This window comes from Corapipo altera, unplaced genomic scaffold (assembly GCF_003945725.1).
Source record: "Corapipo altera isolate COAL_440 unplaced genomic scaffold, ASM394572v1 23b, whole genome shotgun sequence".
NCBI classification, from domain to species: Eukaryota; Metazoa; Chordata; class Aves; order Passeriformes; family Pipridae; genus Corapipo; species Corapipo altera.
The window spans coordinates 3187933-3211829 of record NW_020884885.1 but is presented as its reverse complement, the minus strand read 5'-3'; the positions used below and the strand labels follow the sequence as shown (position 1 = coordinate 3211829).

The window sequence follows — 23897 nt, the reverse complement described above, 5'->3', positions numbered from 1 at the left end:
TTCACCAGCACTCTCTGGGCCCGGCCCTCCAGCCAGTTCCTGACCCAGCACAGAGTGCCCCTGTCCAAGCCGTGGGCTGCCAGCTTTTCCAGGAGTATGCTGTGGGAGACAAATTAGTCCGCATGTATTAATTAGTTATGTAAAAATGGGTCCTGGACCTCAGAGCACACATCATATCAATTACCAAACAACACACCAGTGATAACAGTAGAGCATTCAAAAACTTCCAGGAACAGGACAAAGGGGTGTGCAGGAGATGAAAATTAAGATCTCAGGAGAAAAAAAAAAAAGAAAATAGACATAATTTAAAAATGTGCTTGCTGACTATAGTTTATTTTAGCTCACAGTGGGTTTTAGGTTTATGATTATTACAGGTGTCTATAGATATAAAACTGTGGTACGTAGTTGCAGTCAGGACTGACATGTGTTAGAAATACCATGTAGAAAAACCTGTGCTGCCTGCCTGCGGCCTCCACTCTGACCAGAGAAATCACTTGCAGGCACATTGGATTAACTTCAGAAAGGGATCTGAATTACAGTCTCTTTCAACTGCCTGGAAGATTATTAACACATTAACCTCTCAGGCAGTCAAGTTAGCAAGAAGCATTAACTTCGATCCCACATTCTGCATAACTGGACATTCTGCATAACTAACAAGAAGAAATAGGGCACAGAAGTAGCTTACCTTTAGGACTTCCTCAGAAATATCCTTCTGTAGTTCTTCCAAGAACACTAAAAATTCAGTTTCTCTCTGAAGAACAATTGGAACAGTTTTCTGAAACCATATATGAGTATGGGAAATATGTTAGTCAATAAAGCTTTTATTTATCTACATTACCATATAAAAGTATCTTAGCTATTTCATTAACATTGTGAGGCAGACTGAAATATTGCTCTGAAGATACCTTATTCTCAGTTAAAGGCTATTCCACAATTAGGTTCTGCTTTCACACCAGCTGATTTTATTCATCCATACGTTTGGAAACAGAGATAAGCGTCACTTTGTCAAGAATTACAAACCCATCAATTCCTCAGAATGTAAAGAAAAAATGCAAGCCTAAGTAGTGACACAGACAAATTAATTTTAAAAAAAGTACACACATCCCTCACCATCTAAAACTTATAAAGAATTGTCTGATGCCTGAGCTATTTCATTGTTAATGTAAGAAGGGTGCTACACAAATGCAGAAGTTGATACACTCATGCTTTTCATTCGTATGAAACGAAAGTTCTGATATCCTGAAAAAGAAACCAAAACAATTTTTCTCTCCAGTGTGAAGATCAACAGTTGTTTCTTGACAAATTTCTTAAATGTAAAAGCAATGCATGTCTCCAGATACCTTGAGAACTTAGTTCCATTATAAGCAACTGGGCAGACATTTTGCACTTGGAAGTCAGCTAGAAGTCAGAGCTATAAACTGCATTTGCAAGTCAGCTAGATGTTTCTGTACCTGATTCCTGGCAAGCCATTTTTCCAGCACAAGAAGCCAAAGCCATGCTGTTCTCCATGGGCTAGAATTCTGTCCCCATCTACAAAAGCAAGAAGCACATACACTGGGTTATACAAGGCCCAAGATCCAGGAAAACAGTCAGAGGTCATTTTGATTTTTGTATTTCTTTGTGCAAAATAAAACCAAAGATGACTAAAAAGCTGAAAACAAATCAGACAGAAAAGAATGAAGAGGAACCAGAATATTGGTGCTGCTTGCACATTAACTCAGTGATTTCTGCTGTGCAAATAACTGCTTTTAGATTGGCCAAATACCACAGGCATAGTTCTTCAAAACAATTAAATTTATTTCTGGTCTAAAGTTCAGTCTGTATACTCCTCTTGGAGCACTTCAGCAGATTTCTCTGAAATGTGACCACTTGCCAAGCACTGCTATTTCCTGTTCTGTCTATTTCTCCCCAAAAAACTGAAACTAAGTTTTAGGTCACAGCAGCCCAAGTGCAGCTCTATGCCCAAACTAAAAGCAAAGCAATGTACCAATTAAACAAAGAATCCCTCTAATTTTCTTCAGCTTTTCAAGTGCTCCAGTACTTATATACACATCCCAAAGTCTACACAGTTAGGAAACATATTCAGTACTGTCAAAGGGACTAGGAAAAAGAAAAAGGACAATATATTTTACTGTCCTTTAAAAATCTCAGCACTACTAACCAAAACCTTTAGATGTGATAGCCTATCTATCAAAGATAAAAAGATTGAAAATGCTTATGGCTATTAGCAATATTCATCTATCCATGTGCACACCTTCCTACAGACTCTTTAACTGCTGTTAATGTAAATTGTTTCTTGGAACCTTTACCAAAATGTTCCACAAACTTAAATGTGAAGAAATATAATCATCTGATTATACAGGGGGAATACCAATGTTCCCTGAAGTGCCAGAAAGTCACCCTTCATATGCATCTACTTGAAAAGCACTGATAAAACGTAACTAGGATTGAGTAAAACAAATGGCATTTCAAATTCTGGTGCGAGAAAAATAAGAAATCAACAGCATAATTTGAGTTTTTTAGAGTTTACATTTTTAGAAACTCTGAGGTTTTTCAAGAGCTAGAAACAAGAGAACATTTTAAATAACCATAGGTTCATCTTGGTGGTTCCATTTCTAAATTAACCAAAGTTCAGTGTCAAAGGAATGTAATTTCAAGAGCTGTTCTTTCTCCTTCAATAAAATCTAACAAAATCAGTTCTCAAATGCTTATAAGTAGTTTTAAGCTTGTCTCAATCACCATGTCACATAAATGAACACAGCTCATTATCCCAGTGGGCTGGGAAGCCTGCTAAGTTCTTGGTCAGTGATAATGTGTCAAAGTTCACATAACAGCACCACTAGACACACCGAAGGCACCTCAGCAGTGAAAGAGGTGCTGCTTCCCAGATCCTACCTGGCTCCCCACAGTCAACACTAAGCTAACTGCTCCTCCTCCCTTCACACTCAATTCTGCTGAGCCACAGCAGTACCTTACTCACCTCACCCCCACGGGGCAAGCTACCAGAGCCTGAAGAATTGCCTCCACCTTCCCAGGGCCATCGCCGCGCCCCTGGCTCAGCTGGGGCACACAGGCCTGCGCCAGCTCCCAGTGCCCATGCCGCACGCACTCGCAGAAGAACCCAAAGAGACGCTCCAGTGAGACCGCTTCTTCGCTCCCAAAAGAATGCATCTTCCCAGGACGAGGGGCAGGGGTGACACAGGCGCAGGCGATGCCGCGTTCCCTGTAGGGGCAGGGCGCGGCCACCCCGGCGGCGCTGGGTTCTACTGCACGGCCCCGGCACCTCCGCCCCACAGCCCCACCATCTTGGCCAACGCCATCTTGGCCGCCGCCTCAGCTGACCGCGCCGCCGGGCGGGCACGCGGGCAAGGCGCCTGTCCATTGGCCGCGCCGCAGAGAGATGTAAATAACCCGCCATCTTTCTTTGGGGCGCCTGACGCCGCCGCAGGAGCCCGGGCAGCGCCAGCCCCGCCCTTCCCCGCTAACCGCGCCCCTCCCCGCCCACCGTCACATGCGCCAGCTCCGCCCCGGGCTCGGGCCTCGCCTGACTCTGATTGGCTCCCCCCCGAAGCTCCGCCCCGTGGTTGGGACGCGGGGATCCGTGAGGGACAGAGGGTTGACGGGGGTTCTTTGCGTCCTCCGTCTCGGGGAGATGCGTGTGGGGATGTACACCTCTGTGTACGTGTGTACAACTGTACACACCGACACAGAGAGAGAGGTGCGCATACAGGGGTATATACACGTCTGGGCGCGTACATTTATCCCTTGTATAGCTGTATAACCGTGTAGGTATCCTGTATGTATACTTCACTCTGGTACATATATATACATGTATATATATATACACACACACGCATATCTATACCGACATATATACACCTATACATACATATACCTATACACATATATAGGTTTATATACCTACAGCGTATATACCCATATATAGGTGTTTATATATGATGTACCCACCTAGACCTGTATAGATGTATACATCTATATATAGGTGTATATATAGCTCTGCAAGTTCTGTATATATTATTATTATTTTTAGCTCATTTGAGAGAAGACAGAACTGGTATCAACAAATAAATGGCTTGGGGTTTATATGTATTACATATACAAATACAGTATGTTATGCACACACACAGAATTTTAAATAGGTGTGTAAAAACGTGTAGGTACAGGTGCAGACACAGTTCCAGCCATGGCTGGCCAGGTGCTCCTGTGCGGGGCGACCGGGCCCCCCTGTCCTCTCACCCCGTTATTTGTGAGCTCCCCCAGCGAGTCGAGGTGCAGAAGGCCATGACTCAGCTGCTGGGCTGGGTGGTGTCCAGTCGGTGTTTGGCAGAGATAAGACCGACACCCCCCCCCCAGCATCCTCCCTTTATTCCGGCTTTTTGTTTGCTTTTGTCCTGACACACAAAACAAAAACTCCTCCGTGGAGTGCTGCGGCGAGGCAAGTGTAAGAGGCAGAGCGGTCATGACAGAAGAGAGGTGTGCCAAAGTAAGTGACCGAGCGAGTCCCCAGGGCTCCTGAATAGAAAATATGGGAAGGGAGCTATGTCCATGTGCATATGCTGGGACCCACCAATAAACCGCCTAAGATGCTGCAGGAGTTCGTACCATTACCTCCTGTGGCTCCTGAGTATTTTTCACCTGTACTGTCAACTCCACATGAGCAGATAAATGGTGTGTGGGCAGTCATGCCTCTGAACTTTCTCTGGCCATGCCAGATGAGCTGTAACTTATGAGTCCACGTCGTCGTTCAATCTATTGAGTTCTGATACCCTGTGCCTTTAATGATGGTGCTTGCTATGGCACAGCTCTGCACAAGCAATTTCTCAACCTATACTTTCAGTCTGAGGTATTATTTTGATCTTGTCTCTTCTCTAGGCAAGGAAGGGACTTTAGTGGGACATGGAAACTGTATGAGGATGGACTTCATTTATACTGGGATCTTTTATGCTTATTACCCACTCTAATTGATTTATCCAGTTTGAAGTATCTCCCTACAGGCAGACTCCTTCCTTGACAAGCTGCTTCCTTGTCTTAGACATGTCAGGTGCTTGATGCTTTTCTTTCTTTTACAAAGTTCAAAACATACCTGCAGGAGTCACCTGCCCACTTCTGCGAGGGTAAATGTACATTATTAACAATCAGCAGTACTACTGTCCTTTTTAAAGGTACTTTTTAATTAATTTCTTCCAATATTGTTCTTGTTAGGAATTAGAGGTTTATTAATATATCTGTGAAGCCGTAAAAGTAGCTGGATGTAAATATCAAAGCGGGAAAATAAATTGCGTAAGGTCATCTTAGCAGAAGATACAACTAGTATATTGAAATTAGGAAATGAGGTATAGGCAAGGCTTTTTTTGTCTTGAATTTATGTGTGCATGTTGTGCAGGTCTTCTAGCAAAACTGTCTGAATTTTCACCTTAGAACACTGGAACGATAAAGCTCTTTTTATCTAAAACAGGGTCTGTTGTGCATTGCCTTGGAATATTATCAATGTTACACAAGTTGCTAATAACGTTTAGTGTTTTTTAGCAGCTTCTTTCTAAGTGAATCTGCATAAGGAGTGATTACATGCCGCAGTGTGGTATTCTGACATTTACATTTTAAAGCCATTTCTGAAACTGAAGTCTCAAAACTTCCCTTTCACTTGTTTCCAAGCTCTCTCTTTAATATTTCCATGTCAGCTATGGCCTGTATTATTTCCTCCACTGACCATCAAAGCTGTTAGAGAATTACTTGAAAAAAGTGAATGTAGCTCAGATCTTTGGTGGAGTTTGCAGCTACGTGTCTCTGTGAAAAGGACAAAATTACATCCACCAAGAAGCCTTTGAAAGAGTGTGATTTTCAGTCACCTGTGAGGGTGTGGTGAACATGCAGCAGCAGGGCAGCATCTCTGTTGGATTTGCACTTTTATGGTGGAGCACAGAGGTTGCCTGGCCCAGTGTAAAGCCTGTTGGTGCCAAGTTAGCCCACCGAAATCTGGTAACGAATTTGAGCTGGTACACTAAGTTCATGCAGTCTGTGCTCTGCATCATGCTGCCACTATGCTTTTCATCTGCTGCATGGAGCACTGCAATGAGTTTTATTGTGTCACCAGACCATAGCAGCCATTGCCATCTCATCCCAGGTGTACCAGCCATCTGGGTCCCGTCCCTCGTGAGGCACGTGGGCCACCACGGTTCCTGCAGTACCTGCTCTGGTCTTGGGGAGTGGCATCAGTCACCCGAAGGCAGTGCTGGCTGTTTCCAGAGCTGTGCCTCCAGGAGCCTCTGTCACACAGGTCACTCAGGTAGAGCAAGGACAGCAGACACTCCCCTTGCTGACAGCAGTTTTGGTCGGACACTGCCCAGGGGGGCCGGCAGTCCTGTCAGGCAACCCGTGCCTTGTCACCAGGCACTCAGTTATGGCAGCCCTCTTGCTTCCCTCAGATACCAGAATACAGAATTTATACTGAGAGTGCAAGAAGTACTTCAGGCCAGAAATATTTTTGAGTTCTTTTGTACGTGTAAAAAGAAAACCAATCTATATCAGGTGACCAAAGCAGCCATTAAAACTTCTTTACCTGCATCACCCACTGCAGCCATTTTTTTTCACTGTTCCCTGCAGGTGGAGCAGTATGTTGGTGAAATTAAAGGTGGCCTGAGACCAGCCATGAAACTCACAGTCATAGGGATGGTACACTCCAACCCAAAGAGGTAGGTGAAGGTACCAATGGGGGCTTCACCATGTCATACACGCTCCTACCTATTTTCTAAATTCAGAAGCTTTCTTGGAGGTCTGTGCTCTTTGGAGGAAGAAAATGAAACAGGTTAATAATTTATGGCTTTACTTAGTTTTCCTGCACTTATATTAAAGGTCAAGGAGGAGTTTACTCTTTGACCTCTCTGGCTGCCCTGACAGGATTTTCTACTCCTTGCCTTTATCTATTGTGAACTGGAAGGGAGCACTCAAGTGGCATTTCTCCTCCAGGAAGAGGTGCAATTCTCAACCTGCATCTTGGTTGTCTGCTGGGGGTTGGAATCAACATAATTTAAAAACCAGTCTGACATGAAATCAGCAGCTGTCTGTAGTCTTTAAAAGCATCTGTCATGTTCAACATGTCCTTTAACATTTCTGAAAGTTCCAGTCATTTAACTGGTTTTTTTTCAGTTTTTCGGTGACTCTGCTCTGTGATCCAGTGGATGCAAACAAAGATGTTGGGCTGTTATTTACAGTTAACTTCAGTGAGAAATCCATCACCCGAAATGCACGAATTGGTGGGAAATGGGGAAAAGAAGAGAAGACTATTCCCTACTTTCCATTTACAGCAGGCGATACGTTCAAGGTAATTTTTTGGTACTATGAATAGAGTAGAGAAAAGGAGGGGAGAAAGGTTGAAGGCTATGTGACCAAAAACAGCTAACTACTGACACTGCCAGGTTAACTAGTCTAGTATGGCACAGACAGCAACAGTTCAAGCCCTGATGGGAGAGATGCATTTCTTTCTCTAATCTTAGTGAGAGTACTCCCTGCAAGGAGCTTTGCAGTATCATCTCAGCAGAGGGTAAGTTATTTATTAGGGTATTTCAGAAGAAATAGTAGACTCTGTGCTTCACTCTCCCCATAACAATTGGATCTAAGTCCATGCTGGTGAAATCAACCCTGCTGCTGACCTCTAACACCCTCCCCTGTCATTTTCCATTGCAGATGGAGCTCTTATGTGAACACCAGCAAATACGAGTCCTGCTTGATGGACGGCAGCTCTGTGACTTCACTCACCGCATTCAGCCTCTGAACTTGGTTAAAGTTTTGCAGATCTCAGGGGACATCAAGCTTACCAAAGTGGCTTGAAAAGAGGAGACCTCAATATCACCAGGGAACAGAGGAAAATGTACTTTTTCTTGTCTGAGAAATGTTTTATCTCTTTCCTCTGGATGATTCTGGAGAGTGGGAACTATATTTTTTTAATTTGCTGATGTGTTTGAGATATAACCTTTTTTTTCTCATACAAAGTCAGCAATTGCAGAGCTATGGCTGGTCTGGGTAAATCTTAGACTTGTTGCTGAGATACACTTTTGGGCTCCCAAACTGCAAAATTTGTGATGCTGTGTGGTATCTCACATCCTTATGATTCCTTAACCTCCCATGCATGCCAGGTGACAGAGCTCAGTCCTCTGCAGTGGGGTGGCTGTTAGCCTTGTGACTAGAACTGGGCATTATGCAGGTAATGGGGCTGAGAAAAGAGAAGCAGGAGATTTTCTTGTAAGTCAATAAGGGAATCTGATGGGCCTCAGCAAGGCTCACATTGTCAGGAGGGAATTGCTTTTTCTGGAAGCTCTGCTCAATCAACACAAAGCCATTTGGGCTTCTGAGTACAGAGCAATAAATTCCTTATCAACATCCCTGTCTCTTCCAGGTAGCTTTTCCTGAGTTGAAGGGTTTCAACAGCTGTGGATTTCACAGTCTTCTCTGGACCAGGCCTAGGAAACATATCTGTATCTGAAACTGCATTGCCCACTTTTGTATCTAATTAAAACTGCATCTTTGCTGGCAAATTTCTTTAAATAAACTCTGTTAAATATTTGAACACGTTTAAGCATTGTGCTGTTATTTCATTGCTGTAGCTTTTGAAGAAAGTCCTACATACGTGGCTATTCTAATAAATATATAAACATATATCATATGCTGCCTTTGGTGATGAGACTTTTTTTTAGTACACAACTTGGAGAACAAAAAATCTGCAAAGAGATGGAACTCTGGACAGAGAGCTATCAAATTCCTCTGTGACTTCAGGGAAGATATAGCATGTTGCCTTCAGAGGGCTTTTGAAGACTCTGAAGAGTTTGGCTGTCAGATACAGGTACTAAGATAAAACTAGGAATTTTATGAAAATAGTATATCAGGTGTTTTAATAATTTCCTACATTCAATTTTACCCTCTGGTGTCTCAGTTTATGTATAAATCTAAAATTACAGTGAATGAAACCATTATTTTTCATATACTCAAACTGCCCTCTGAGAAAAATCATATCTCTAAAGAGCACAGGATATTCAAATGCACTGGTTTTGGGGTTTGGGGTTTTTTTAATATTTAATGATATCAAAGACAAGTTTAGTAGAAAATAATGGAAGAACTAATGACCTAAGATAGAAAAAGCAATAGCCATATCTGCTACTGTAATTCTCAGTCCAAATGGTTCTCCAACATAAATGAACTTATGATGATAATAGAAGGAAAAGTCTCGCTTTTATAGCTGAGTGATTTCTTCCAATATATTCAGCACCAGCAATTGTCTGGAACTGCCACTGGTCTGATTTGATACTCAGGATCTTGTACCAGCACAAGAGCAATCTATGTAGTGGAGAGGAAGATGCTTTGTGTTTTTTCAAGTCTAAGAGAGAGCCAAACAGTAAAGCAGATGGATGGACAGACAGATCCCTTGTTTGTTTTGCAGTACTGATTATCCTGGCAGCTGGATTGTGGCTTAGCACAAGATTCGTGTGGTATACCAAGAAAGGCAGCCTCAGACATCAGCACCTTTCATGACTTTGATGTTTCAGTCTTAACTAATTAATTTATGAGCCCCTTTATAAAGGGGAAATAAGCAAGATATTTCTGCTTTAAGATAAAGCACAATGTGGATCTGTCAGGTATAAACTGAATACTTGTACAAGAGATTCTTTTCTTCTGTCTTGGAATATTGTATCTCATCATTTCATTGTAAAGCCCCATTTGTCTGTATCCACCTATTGTCTTTTGTCTCTTTGTTAGATGGTAAATTCTTGGTGGAGAATTATTCTGGATCTATATGACTTTAAGACACCTAGGATGCTGGTCTACCAGGAATTGCTAAGTGTTATGGTAATTCAAATAACAGAAATAGACTATCAAGGGGATAACAATACTCCCAGAAAATGAGAGAAGAAAACTTGTTCACAAATGTGACGTCATTTGGCATGGAGTCCATGTTACTCATGTCAGTGGTTTGATTGCTTCAATCCACTGCACTCGCTCAGCCTTGGAGCTGGCCTGGATATAATAATGAATGTCATTTTTGGTGATGATTTTGAAGAGATTGCCTTGCACATTGCCCTTCACTCCTGTAGAGAAAAAAAAAAAATCAGGACAGTGTGCAGAGAAAGGTTTTCTGGCAAATATGAAGTTTCATAGGGAAGAATTTAAATTTAGGTAATTACACAATCAAATCTTTCCTTTTTGTTATGGATAAGACCTTTAAAGCTCTTGCATCTTTGATTTTCTTTCTGCAAAATCCCTGGAAGTGTTCAAGGCCAGGTTGGATAGGGCTTTGAGCAACCTGCTCTAGAGGAAGGTGACCTTTTCTGTGGCAGGGGAGTTGGAACAAGATGATTGCTGGGGTCCTTCCAACTCCAACCATTTGATGATTCTGTGATTCTATGAAAATAAAGATATAGTACAGACGTTCCTGCCATTGATTGTATGAACTACTGTGCACTAGGCAACATATGTATAGTAGTCTCTCTTTAGATGGAGACTATTACTCGAGTTATACACTGGAGGGATGAACTCCCTACCAGTTTGTACAGTAGATAGATTTGCTTCTGCCTATATTTGGGTTCCTCCTAGCAGGGAAATCTATTGTCTATCATGTCCCCCTGCTCCAGACCAAAGCTTTTTTAGACCTTCTCTTTAAAAGATGTTCAGTATTTGAGATCCGAATATTGTTCTTGCTCTCATAAAATAAATTGCTTTCACAGCAGAAACACTCATCTGCAAGGCCAAGGTTTTAGACAACTGCCTAAGCTAAGCATATGCTCTTGCAGAACTGTTTTTTGTATTGCTGTGTTTATGTCTCCCCTATATTTGGATTCTAGCAGATCAAAAAGGAAGAGGTAATAGCATAAGCAGAGAGGACATGCAGAAAAGTGATGGCATCAGAGGATGCCTCAAAACTTTGAGTTAAACAACATCCAAAATGAAGGAGTTTCCTCTTTGTTTGCTAACTCTGAAATATTAATCAGTGTCTTAGGACTGTCTCAGAGGTCATATAACTAAGAAAAGCCCATAAAAAGCCCATAAAACCTTGGAAATGCCCAAGGTATGTGGAAATAATGCTAAAAAAAGTCCCCTTTGGTGTGGACAACCCAGCAGCACAGGGATTTGTGACATGCTTCTTCTCCTGCTTGTGAAGGGAAATGAAGGGCCAGCACACTTGTGCATACAAACAGCCATACACACAAACCCATACCTAAAGACTGTATTGCTGTATCACAAATATGTATGTACAAAAGTTTAGAGGCTTGTGCTTACCTGCTGGGACTCCATTGTCCTCTAGAGCTGAGACAAGACAACCTCGGAGGGAGAATCCACCAACTGGCTTGTTTTCTTCCTGCAAAGAAAAGGGAAACAAGACTTACCTAGAAAATATCATTAGAATAACTTCCCAGAGCACATACATTATTTTTAGGAAGTTGGGGATGTAATGCCAGTCCTTCCACGTATGATACATCCATGTCACAAAAGAAGTCAATTAGAACATATAATTAAATGCATTACTATATTGTTTGAATCGTAGATGTTTATCTGATGTAGCTGGGCATGGGAGAGATCAGTTAAAAGCACAAGGGTTGGCAATCACGTTTCAAATTTATGTATAGTTTTATCAACAACACACATTGAATATTATATATATATTTCTGCAAGTTTTTAGCTTGCTGCTTTTTGCTGAGACTGTATGGGAAAAATCTGACTGTTTTCGCTAGTTGGCTGGTGCTCTTGTTTCTTCTTTCTGCCTTCAGGTTCTGTAGTTTGAGTTTATAGTATGATAAGGATGAGTTCCAGTGGAAAAAAAAACCACAAAGGAACAGGCAGTGTAGTACCCTATGCATCTGGGTTGCTCATATTGATTGTTATATCCATGAAAATAAATTCTACTATTCCATGAGCAAGTTTAAAACTGAGTAGTAGAAATTCCTATAAATACTTTGTCATCAAGGAGATCCTATTCAATGTTAGAATAAGAATGTAAAAAATCCCGGTACCAGTATGACCCTCAAGTGCTGGGATATCAGCCCAGAAAGATCACATCCCAGGAAGAATCCCTGCAGGACCATGGTCCCAGACTGTGTGGGTGCAGCAGAAGACCAATTACAATAAGACTTCTGCCTCTTGGCTAAAGAAAAGGAATCTCACTGTGAAAAAGACAGGATGGAAGATGCAAGATACAAAATCCTACAAGGTCAGCCTCCTAGGGTAAGGCCAGAGAGGTCTAATTCTCCAGGAAATGGACAGAGGAACCCAGAAAGAGATCTGTGTGAGAGAAATATTTACAGCATAACTGCATTTTCATTATAATATTTAGGTTTTCAAGAGGATTTCTAGGGGTAGTAACTTCCCACTCACATACCTTAGTGGGGTCATAGTAGTGCAAAAAAGCAGGATCAGCTCTCAAAACAAATTTCCTCACCTTCCAGTTTTTCCTCTTGTGCCCCTGAAAAATGGTAGAATTAAAGTTACCAACTCCTGAAATGGCCATTTTCCTGCAGGCTGTAGGGGAGATATAAATATGTACCAAAAAAAGAGCTTTTGGAGCCAACAGAGAAAAATCTTTCCTGACATTTTGGTAGTTCCCAGAATTTTCTGCTTATTTTCCTTCTTCACACATTGATAATTCCTTCCTCTCTTCCTTCCCTGTGCTGAGAACTAAGAAAGCAAAGTGACAGGACCAAATGAATATATCCCTGATTCCCGCTTTTAATATTAAATATGGGTCTCAGATTAAAAACTCATTCCATGTTTGCTCTGAAGGGATTATGTCAGATCCTTTTGCAGCTCTGGTTTTGAGGTTCTGGGGGCTGCCCCTTGCTGCTGCTGACCATGGGAAGAAGCTCCTGGACAGCTCTCATGTCCTTTGGTGATGGAGGGGCTGCCCTGCCAACCCTTGTGGGGATCCCTCAGTGCCCTACCAACCCTTGTGGCACCCTGGCAACTGGAGAACAGAGGGTTGGGAAGCATCTGGTGATCCAGTTTGCACAACACCAAAGTCAGAGCTCTGGGTACAAAGCTCCAGAGTAGGAATGTGGCCATACAGTGCAGGTAGGGTTCCATTTGCAGGTGGTTGTGTTATGCTTTGAAGCAGCATGATTGCCCCTCATCTTGTTCACAGCAAGGGTCAGAAATTAAATCTTGCAGACTGATCTTTTAAACAATTATTGCCAACAGATTTCACCGCCACCAGAGCACCCACATGTACACGAGTGACTGCCCACAGGTAAATGTCCACATCATAGAAAAGTCAAACTACTCAGCTTTGAAATTTGTCTGCGGCCAGCAAAGAATTGTCACTGCTCACACTACCCAGATGGGATATGTTAAACCAGAGGAACAGTGGCTCTGCTTCAAAGTGAATGTAACACCTCTGGTAGGATTTGGAGTTTATGTGGGACTTTTGCTTCTGATACTGTTTTGTACCTTTCAGTATACATTCAATATATACAGAATATCCAATTAATCTTGCCTGAGCAGCAAGTTCCATAGCTCACTTCTTTAAAACTAGATCCTCTTCACTGCATGATCTCTAGTAGTAGTTCTGACAGGCAAGCTAGTTCTACTGGCCACCACTCTTCAGCCTGGCTTGTGTAAATCACATTTATTCTCTAAGAAACCCTACTAGCTGACATTTTTTCTGTTTCCCAGTGCAGGTTCAAAGGCTGTGCTTACCTGTTTCACTAAGAATCCTTGCTTCACAATTGTGCCACTTAATTCAGAGATGTTAAATTGTACCTCTTCCTTGGAACTGGTATTTTTCTTACTGTTCTCAGCCTGCAGATAGGGTAAAGATGGTTTCATTTTTTATTTAATCTAAACACACTTTTAAGTACAAAATTCTGCATTTTACTTTCCTTGAGCTGTTTTTAGCCCATATTTCCTGAGCTAATTCTACTTCATAGCTCTGCTGCTAAGCCTTGTTTGTAGTCCCAAGATTAACAAGCACGTGTACATGTATTGTGACCCTGAGTTGGAGCAGAACTGCAGCATGGCCTCCGATACATGCAGACACAGCACTGCACTCCAGGGACACACCCCTTTTAATGCCCAATTATGTAATTTGTAGATCCCTCCATAACCACGTAGCTACTTGCCTCCAGCAAATGTGCCAGTGTTAGTACTACTAACAGCCTAGAGATGATCCTTCTGCATATTTACTTTCTCAGCCCGCATATTTTGCCTTTGATTGCAAGCTCTATGTGTCCTCTTCACCACTGTCCCAAATCAAGCATGTGACAGGGGGCAGAGGATATGCTTCTGTTGGCAGCTGCATCACTTACAAACATGTACAGTGCGGTGGAGTCGTCAAGGAATTTTTCGGAGGGGTCGCTGAAGCGCATGGCCTCAGTGCTGCGGGTTCCCACAGGCCTGATGAAGTTCTCATCCATCAGCATGGATGCCAAGGTGACAGCCTCGAATCGTGACACAGCAAAGCTATTGGAAATGAGCCAGTCCACCAGGGCAGAACCTGCAGAAAGAAAGGCAGCTTTCATACCAACACAGTGTGCTCTTCTGAGGAAAGGCAGATGGTCTCCTGCCACATGTTTTCACTTGCTGAAACACTTTGACACCATCACAGAGGCTGTCAATGAAGTGTGAGGTTGACCTTGTGTGGGGTCCTATGAGTGCTTCCATATATCCAAGAGCCAGAGAGAAAGGTGTTGGAGAGCTTGGCTGCACCACTGGGCCACAACCGATCCCACTACGAAAGGCAGGATAGTAGCTCCCTTGCCTCTACAGTGTGGCATGTCAGATGTGAGGTGGCTCTATGCCTGCAGTAGGTGTACCTGTGAAGGTCTCTTTATATCTGTTGCCTTGATCCAAGTTGCGGGTCAGTTTAATTCCAGTATTGCTGTCATACATTCTCTCCACTATGTCACTGTAAGTGAGAGTACAGCACATCAGTAGATGAGAAAGACAGGCAGAAATTGCCATGTACTTCTGTCAGCTCCTGGGGTGTCCTCGTAATTACCCATATAAAGATGAGAAGTATTCTAAGTACTCCTCCAGAATATTTGTCCTAAATAACTTCTAGGAAAACTTCATTCTCCCAACAGCAGCACTAAACAAGATGCCTCACAAAGTATTTTACAATTTAAAGTACTTCAAACTGATCTATAGTCAGCCTTGATTAACCTGCTCAAGACAAATAAAATTAATGAAATTTTTCTATTTCCTAATCAGTTCTCTATTTCCTCTTGTTTAACATGAAATCTTACTCTGGATTCCAGCTACCAGCTTTGAAAGCTCACCAACATGGCATGAACAATGTCACTACCCAGTCTTTCCCTGATAATTCATCTTCTGAGGTAATACATCTCCCCAGTGAGAACATTTGCAGCTGACTAGAAAGGTCTCCAAGCCAGCAGTGAAGTGTTGGTGCAGAATCCACATACTCCCGAAAGATGATGGTCAGGAAAATGTGCATTCTCTGGCAAAAGTATGTGCAAACCTAGGACAGGGTTAGCCACTTTAGAGCATCCTGGTCACATGGGAGTGGATCAGTGCACAGTGGAGCTTCCCTTGACCCTCCCCATCCATCAGCTCAGGTGCTTTGTGAACTAGAGCAATAGAAGGAGAAATGGCATACACTTACTGGAGGCTGATATTATCTAGCAGTTTGAAAGAGTTCTTCATTCTGTGAAGTTCTTGTACCTGTACTGGGTGACCAGCATGAATAGCTCCAGTGATGTCCAAAGCCCAGGAGTCACGCTCCTCCCTGGAGCAACATTCAAGGAAATAGTCTGTGTTGGTTTTTGTCTTTAGTTTGATTAGTAGCTGTGGAGAAAGAAGTGCAAAGCAATAACATTGTTTTAGCTATTTCCCTCCTCTTGCATTTTGCTTCTTTTAGCACTGGTCAAAGAGACACAAAGAAGTCTGATCCCAGCTGAGCAGTTCAGGGCAATTCTTGTTCAGAAGGATTGTGGGCACAACTCTGCGTTTGGGGTTTTTTGTGTGTTTTTGCTATCATCCCCCTCAAATCCCTGGATTTTCAATTCCAAGCATGGTTCACATCCATGGAGGTCGCAGTACTTAAGAGAGCAGACCACGGAATGGATTACTGGAGTGTGCTGCTGACTGTGGAGCTTTTCACATCCAGGTCTCAACAACTACAAACCAACACTAGGTTCTTTCTGCCATGAGAAGTCCTGAAATGATCAGTAACTTCCAGTCATTTCCGTTCTGGCCCCATGCAGAGGAAGTCTGTATTGCTGCTACCCACAGGCGAGCAGAGAAGCTCCATTCCAGAGCCCTCTTGCTGTAAAATTTCTACAGCAGCAATGTGCCATTGATGAAGGAAAAGGGAGTCTGATCTGCCTGCCTGGGGGCACCCCATGGATGCAGCCATGTTTTAAGGCAACTACCATAGATAATGTTTCCCCTTTTTCCCATCCTCAGCTTTTATTGAACTGTTCATATCCTCTCTCTGCACACTGTTGGGCTGATGCATTTGCATTTTTTCAGTGAACTGTGTGCACAGGAATAGTGATTTTTATTTTTTTTTTTTTTTTGTTAATGACTGTGACTCACATTTGGGCACAGGAAAGAGCAAAGACATAAAGAAGGGGTTCATTGCCTGTCTGGGTTACATTGCTAATGGTAGCTTGCTTTTAGCTGGGCCAAATTCTGCAAGCACCCCAGTGGTATGGTTGCAGTAATCAAAGAAGTCAGGAGGAGAGGAAAAGACTAGTGAGAAGTTAGAAAGTGAGTGACATCGAGAAGAGATACATATTTTCAGTCATACCGGTCTGTTCTCATATTCCAGGCATGGACAGGTAATAGTGCAGCCATCCAAAAGGATCCTGCCCTTTGGAGAAGGCTCCTTCTTGCCTCCTTCAATTTTGTAATACAGCAGCTTATCCTGAAGCAGAACAAACCATCTCACTTTCCAGTTACGAACAACATGCCCCTAGAAAGGAAGAAATGCACATAGCAAACTTTAACACAAGCATAGAGAAATTACCATATTTTTTTTTCCCCTTCTTTTTGTTTTGTTATGAAAATACCATGAACTAATAGGAAACTGTATAAAAAGAAACAGAGAAAGTCACCATAAGTCCTGTTCTCCCTGAAATACATGTTTTTAGTAACAAAATAGAACAGCTCCATCACTATAAAATCACAGAGCAATAGAAAAGTGCTTTGCTCTTTTTTCAGCAAGGAAAATTTCTTTAATGGCAAGAATTGTTTCTTGCAAAACCCACATGAATTATAAAGAGCTGTCATTTAGGCACACACCTGTCTGCTGACAGTACAGGCAGGAACAGGGCTAAATACAGAATGTGTGAAGGCTCTTGACAACCAATTCCTCTTTTACAGTGACCCTGGGGGAAGTCTTTTTTTTCTTCATTTTGTTGTGACTCTAGATGCCAAGTGGTTTTGCAAATGCTTTGGTTGATGAATTAGCTTTTCCTTACCTCCCCTCTTACTACTAATAAGTAGTTAATTTCTATCCTACCTGCCTCCAATCTCCCGGGCTAAAACATTCCCTGTGCTACTGTTTCCTGCAAAAGAAATATGTTTTTTACGGACAAAAGACTGAATAAAGGCTGCTGTTGAGTGACTCCTCAGTTATATCAAAATACAGACAAAACCTCCTATTTCCTCTCTGTAAACAGCCCCCAGCTCTCTTTAGTCTGGCTAAAGGATGAGCAAAACCAGCGGGGGCTGGCACTGGCAGGCTCAGTCTTGTCAGATGGTGTCAAGTCCAGCTTTGCCGTGTGAGGACCTGACTTGTGTTTCTACAGGCAGTGGAATACTACAGTCAGCAGGCAAAGCATGGGGTAGAGGAATCTCTGACACCTGGGAGAGGGTGGGCATGGATAGAAGAAAGGAAAATGTAAGGTCCAGTTGTGGCAGGAGTCAAAGCTCATTAATTATCTGTGAATGAAGGGGAAACTCAGCAATTTCCAAGTAAAGGTGGGGTAATGAGTCTCTAAAACCCAGGGCATTTTAGATCCAACGTCTTCTAGTCTATACTAAATACAATTTGTCTAATTTGGGTTTGTTCTCCTTCCCTTTGCATCCTGTGTTGTAAAGTCCCTTGGACGTTTTTCCTGTATGTTCTTTGCTATGGCTCCTTTCTTTCCTTCTTGGAGATGTTCTCTGTTTCAAGAGGCTGCCTTACGTTTTTTGCTTTATCTTTATCTGACTTCCACACATTGATTTTGTATTTATAATGCATTACGATACATAATTCAGTAATTTATAATCCATTTAGATCATCTCCTGGCTTCTGCTCTCTTCTTAAGAAAGCTCTGTTTTCTTTACCTGATCCCATCCCTTCCTCCTTTTTTGTCTCTGGATCCCTGGAGACCTTCTCCCTCAGTTCCCTTAGTTGCTTTCTTTGTGGTGTCTGTCCTATCAAACTGTGTGTCTCAGTGATGTTGTACAGACTGCTGGCAGTCACAGTTTAGTGTGTTGTGATAACCTATTCGTCTCATGCACTTGGTGCCTTGGCTTCCTATCTTGAATTCAGTAGTCACTTAAGAGCCAAAAAATACAACTATAGCTCAGAAAAGAGACCAAGAGCTAGGACTGCTCTGCCCTTTCTGCAGAAGGGAGGAAGGGGAATAGCCCCTTCTCCACATAGAGCATGGCTTCATGTGGCCAGTGACTGGCTGCCTGATTGGCTGGGAGCCCTGCCAGGAGAGCTCCTGACCAGGTTTACCTTCGTGTTAGCACCAGAAACACTGCCACGTACTGTAGAAAAGCATTTCCCAAGGCGTGGCAAAGCTTTGAACAAACATCTGAATCACATTTTTTGTATGAAATCAAGGACCACATTAATCATTGAGACAGGGTCATGGTACTAAGAGCAGTTTGTGTCACTTCCTAAATTGCCTTCTTGTGTCCCAGCTGTGACTAACTTGATCTTACGGGGAGAAACATTGGGAAGGCTGAAATCTGTGACACCATCTTTCAGCTCTTTTCACCACGTTTTGGCTTGAGGTTGTGGAAGAAAGAAGTTATTTCAAATGCATTTTTATGTTTGCATTGCTCTGAGCCCCTTCAAAAAGGATAATCTATTCTCCATTCTCTCATATGAAATGGGAAACCTTGCTCAGCTGGATCACTAAAGAAGGCACAAGCTGTCTTAAGAGACTGTCAAAACATCTCCCCTCTCTCAGTCCTCCCATGGTCGCTCCCACTGCTGCCGCGTATGTGCTCTTTGCAGAGGTGTGGGCGAGGTGCAGACATGTTGGTTTTCTAACACCTGAGCAATCCTGATAGCTAATTCACTTTCCTCTGGGTAAATGCCAACACAGGGAAACTTGAGGGTGGGTAGTGAACACCTGCAGTTCATGCAGCTCCCCTGGCAGGCATCTGCACAAATCTGAAGGAGCTCCTTTCCCAGGAGAAGGCAGGAGCCCCTCAAACCCAGCACCCAACAGGTTGCCTTGCCATGAGTCCTGGCTCGATCCAGTCCCTGCTCAGGGGTTGCTTCCGCATTTGAGTAGAACCACACGAAGGGGAACCGGAGCACTTACCCGTTTGACAAGGAAGCCCTCCTTCAGGACTCCAGCTTCTTCCTGCATCATGGCCAGCAGGGAAGAGAGCAGAGCCACTGCTGAGGATTGCCTGAGCACTGGCAGCCTGTCCCTCTGCACATGATTCGTTTAAGAAAGCTCATTTTTCTTCGCTCCCCTCCTCCTTCAATGTGACGTACTCTCCCTACCCTGCTTTTTCCCTCCCTCCCTATCTGTGAGACATTAGGTAAGCAGTGAGCTGGCTTATACATTACCTGCCCCCTGGGAAGTAAAACAAAGGGATGCCTAAAAAAAACCTTGAAAGAATTTCACAGAATTTAGTAGAGAAAAACCTACACAGAATGCGCTGGCCAATATAAGTAGCTACATGATGACAAATCAGGTATTGCATGGGAGGGAGAAGGAGAATTATAAAATAGCATCCCTCAAAACTTCAGACTAATCAACTTGCTTAAAATTTCTCATCTAAAAACCATATCTCAGAGGAGTTCTGCAGATCAGCATGCTGTATAACATATGGAATATTAAGATTACAGGGAGATTTTTACAAACCTTACAGTAACTTCTTCTGCTAGAAATTTATTTTACCGAAGAAGGACCAGAGCACCTAAAAGCCCGCTCTACTTTCAGTGACCTCTGGGCATATAAACCAAGACTCTCAACCTAATATCCTAAATCCGTACATAACTGGGCTTTCCGTAAGGCAGTCTGATTCATGAGCACTGTGCAGTGACCTCTTGTACCTCCTGAGCACCTCTGAAACAGAGTGCCTTTGTGTGTCTGAATACAAGCTTAGATGTTTACTGCATTTTTGAAGACTTTGTCTTTTGTCCTGATGAAATAAACCAGTATTAGTATTTCAGACAGCGCTGCTGTTCAGAAATAATTTGCTGTACTGTTAGAATTCCCTGACTTGTATTAAAATTAAGGTGATATATGTGGGCAGAGCTATGGCTGTGATAAGAAGTACAAGATAGAATATAACAAATAAACAAAAGCACTTGTTGCTATGTAAAGAGTCCAAAGGTCAGTAAGACAAATGACTCAAATATTACGGGGCACATTTTCATGCACCAAGGAAAAGGAACAAACAAATAATTTCTTTATGCTATTTTTATAATTTTTAGCAAGGAATAGCAAGACACGGAAGAATTGAAACTGCCATCGTACAGGAGACAACCCAGAGAACAGTCTTGCAGAGATCATGAGAATAAGAGTGACTGAACACTACTTGAAGTTAGAAAAATTGATTGTGTATAAAGAAAAAACATGCTGGCTGAGATTTCAAAAGCAGGGTGACCCATATGGAAGTTACCTACATAGCTCCTACTGTACACCCTTTGCCTCTGGGGAAAAAAGCAGTCAGCCACGACGAAACTGGCTGCATAAGTCATGGCCCAGTATGTTTGTTCTTCAGCCCACCTAAAGTAAGTACAGTAAGTTTAATAGAACACTTAGAAGAGTATTTTTTGCTGGTGGTATGTAGTATTTTAAAAGTTACCAATGGAAATTTTTGTAATTAAAAAAAAATATTATTTTGCCTTAAAATAAAGCAGAAATTACCTGAATATATTTATTTTAATTGAAAAAATAATCTCTATCTGTGTGTGTGTGTGTGTATATATATATGTGTGTATGCAAAAAGTTGTATTCAGAAGCAGAATCTTGGAAAAAAACCCTGATGCAGTAAGCAGAGAACATAAAGAAGATTATTTTCAGCTCACAATGTTCTGTACATCAGAATTAAACTGGAGAAAAAAGAAGAAAACTTGAGTCTAGGTATACAAGACATTACTGCTGCATGCATTTCCTGGACATGCACTTCAGCTCCAGGAATACTGTGTTCCACAGTTTGGTATTTGAGGTTTGAATTACATTGTTCAACTTGTTACTGCAGGCGGTTTATTTCATACTAGAGAGGGCAGGTAGGAGCTTGCAGGGGGCTCTCACTCAGACAGTGATCTCAGAATTGCTCCATAACCAGTCCTTGCTGAGGATCTGACAAGCTCTTTTTCTCCAGCATGCAGACCACCCACAGCCCTGCAGACGAATCTTGGCAAAACTAAAATTAGCAACAAAGAATTCTATTGTCAAACTGGTGGTGAATGGTGAAGCAAATACTGCTTTAGCTGGTCATTAAACAATAGGTTTTGTATCAACTACCTTTTATTATCTAGAGCCTTCACTTCCTTCAATAACTCAAAGTATTTCTTCAACACTTTGCATATTTATCATACACACACACCCCTTCCCCCTTCTCATTCTGTACTTAATCAAGGCTGAAAAACTGCCCTTATATTGCTCCCTGAGGCTGAATAAACACAGATCTTGCAAGGTCATACAGTGTAAAATGAGTCAGTAGATCTGGACTGCCATATTGGCACATGGGCTGGGGAGGCAAGTTCTGGCATTGAACTCCTCTGGTGGAAAAGGACATGACTCATTCCATCTGTATAAACCTAGGGAGCTCGATAACGTCTTCCGTGGACTTAGTCATTGAAGGAGGAGTACCCACGTCCTCAGATCCATTTTAGAGTGTTTTCCACATGTCCATGTACTATTATAACAACAAGAACAGTTGAGTGCTTGACATTTTCTTCCATTCAAAGTGACCCCAAAATACTTCGTATACTATAAAATATGCATCAGAATGGCCAGGAAGAGCCAGCCAACTTCAAGACCACAGGAAGCTAGTCAGGGCTCCAGAGGAGGGCAGGAGCAGCCAGCTCTGAGTGCAGACTATGCTATTTCTGCTGACTGACCTGGCAGACATTGCTGGTACCTCCCAGTCAGTCCTTCAAGAAGCCACAAACAGCTCATTAAGAGAACCTGACCAAAGGAAACCTCCGTCGCATGCTCTGCAATGCCCTGTGTCCAGCATTGTGTCACATGGGACATTGCATGTACCAGCTTTTTCAAACCAGCTTCTTAAGGTGCCAGGACTTTGCCCTCCAGTGTAAACTCCATTAAATATTTAGTTCCTTAGTGGATTAGGGGTGAAAGATGATGAAAACAAACCACATCAAAACAAAGAATGATGAAACATTTCTAGATAAAAGTGAAAGAAAACAAGGATTCAAAAGAATTCTGATATAACAGCACTTCCAAAATCAACTGTAGAAAGGCGGAGTGTTTGGAAACAGTGGTTTAATTGTCTAGGCTCTGGAACAAACAAACAAAAAAAACCTATCAGAAATTAAACCCCAAAGTTCAGATTCTGCTATGAAGAAAACATGCCAGCTCCACTGCACCTAAAGAAAAAAACCCAAGGGCCAGAATCAGAGAGAAAAAAGTAAGGAATTGTCACTGTATTAAAAAACAGACAAACCACAACAGCCACAAGCAAGCAGGGCACCCCTTCTTCAGCCACTATTTCCCCTCACCAGAAACAGGATACTGGGCTGTGTGTTACTGGACTGTGAGCTGGTAACCCTGTTTAGGGGTTTTTTTTATTAATGAGTCCTTATTAGATACTGTAAGTAAAACTCTTCCCAAGCTGTCAATCTTACAAAATTAATTTGGAGTATTAAAGTCAAGCTGAGATCCTTACAATTAACACATCAAGCCAAGCCCTGTCCACAGGTATACCTGTACTTTTCCATTGACTAGTCCATTGACTACAAGTGGAGATGCTAGTCTTGTGATTACAACTGAGTCAACAGCACAGCAGCTAATGAGCAGCAGGAATGTGCTACCCAGCTTTAGCAACTCAACAAAGGCATTCACACAAAACCCAGACCCTTATTTTAAGCACTTGGTACGCAAAGGCAGTTCCACAAATAGAAAAGAGGTTGAGATAGAAGGTATCATCTCAGCAACTCTAATGTCCTTAAGTGATGGAGCACAGTCGACCCCCAGCACTCCCTTGTTCCAGAGGCCTTGCTGAAAGGCCTCTGGAACACCCACCTTACACCTCCTCCTTCAAGCTTCTGCAACGCAAGAGGAGGATTCACCAGGTTGTCTTTTGTATTATTTAAGTTTCTTGGTTAAAATCTGCTCAGGAGAGCAAATCAGGAGAGCCTGGTTTTATGTCAGGATAGTGAGTGACTGAAATGCATTCAGTTGAACCTGCTTTGCTATTGCTGTCACCATCTTGGTAATTTTTTTCAGGCACTCAAACCTGACACAGAACTGTGTTCACCAGAGTGCTCCAGCTCTAATTAGAAAGGCTCTGGTAGCCACTGAGAAAAATCTAGCAAACTTCTGCCTAAGTTACTGACAGAGTAACAATGCTCACCTATTGACACACTGAAACAGCTCTTAGAAATTTTAACAACTGTAATCCCTTGACAGCACTCCTTTCCTCCTTGGAGCACATGCGGCTGGTTTTTCAGCGCTTTTCTTTACAGCATTATTTTGCCATGCAGATCACATGGTGACAAAGTT

General features: G+C 42.4%; 3 protein-coding genes across 5 annotated transcripts in view; 1 reads left to right on the top strand and 2 right to left on the bottom strand.

Annotated features, from left to right (window-relative positions):
- Positions 1-3324, bottom strand: part of ZFYVE26 (zinc finger FYVE-type containing 26) — a 48573-nt gene extending 45249 nt beyond the window's left edge. The window contains exons 1-3 of one of the 2 annotated variants that reach the window (XM_027641971.1): positions 2981-3324; positions 1452-1530; positions 686-775 (exon numbers count right to left, since the gene is read on the bottom strand). In XM_027641971.1, coding sequence (XP_027497772.1) covers positions 686-775; positions 1452-1530; positions 2981-3171 — 360 coding nt within the window. In that variant the 5' untranslated portion in view covers positions 3172-3324. The remainder of the gene's footprint in view (positions 1-685; positions 776-1451; positions 1531-2980) is intronic. The other variant, XM_027641969.1, reaches the window with a different exon arrangement.
- Positions 3325-3575: 251 nt separating this feature from the next.
- LOC113946734 (galectin-related protein A-like) lies at positions 3576-8584 on the top strand. Of its 2 annotated transcripts, none has more exons than XM_027642448.1 (4): positions 3576-3718; positions 6622-6710; positions 7165-7339; positions 7702-8584. In XM_027642448.1, the coding sequence occupies exons 1-4, from the start codon at positions 3653-3655 to the stop codon at positions 7843-7845; spliced, it is 474 nt and encodes a 157-aa protein (XP_027498249.1). In that variant the 5' UTR covers positions 3576-3652; the 3' UTR covers positions 7846-8584. The 2 variants fall into 2 exon arrangements, with proteins under 2 accessions (XP_027498249.1, XP_027498250.1); XM_027642449.1 differs by lacking the exon at positions 3576-3718 and adding an exon at positions 4378-4504.
- Positions 8585-8604: 20 nt separating this feature from the next.
- Positions 8605-19681, bottom strand: PLEK2 (pleckstrin 2). Its single transcript, XM_027642445.1, has 9 exons — positions 19512-19681; positions 16766-16930; positions 15617-15798; positions 14808-14899; positions 14301-14488; positions 13693-13794; positions 12380-12463; positions 11284-11362; positions 8605-10094 (listed from the first exon to the last, which is right to left on the bottom strand). Exons 1-9 carry the CDS (start codon positions 19560-19562, stop codon positions 9967-9969), a joined length of 1071 nt encoding a protein of 356 aa, XP_027498246.1. The 5' UTR covers positions 19563-19681; the 3' UTR covers positions 8605-9966.
- Between the last annotated feature and the right edge of the window lie 4216 nt (positions 19682-23897).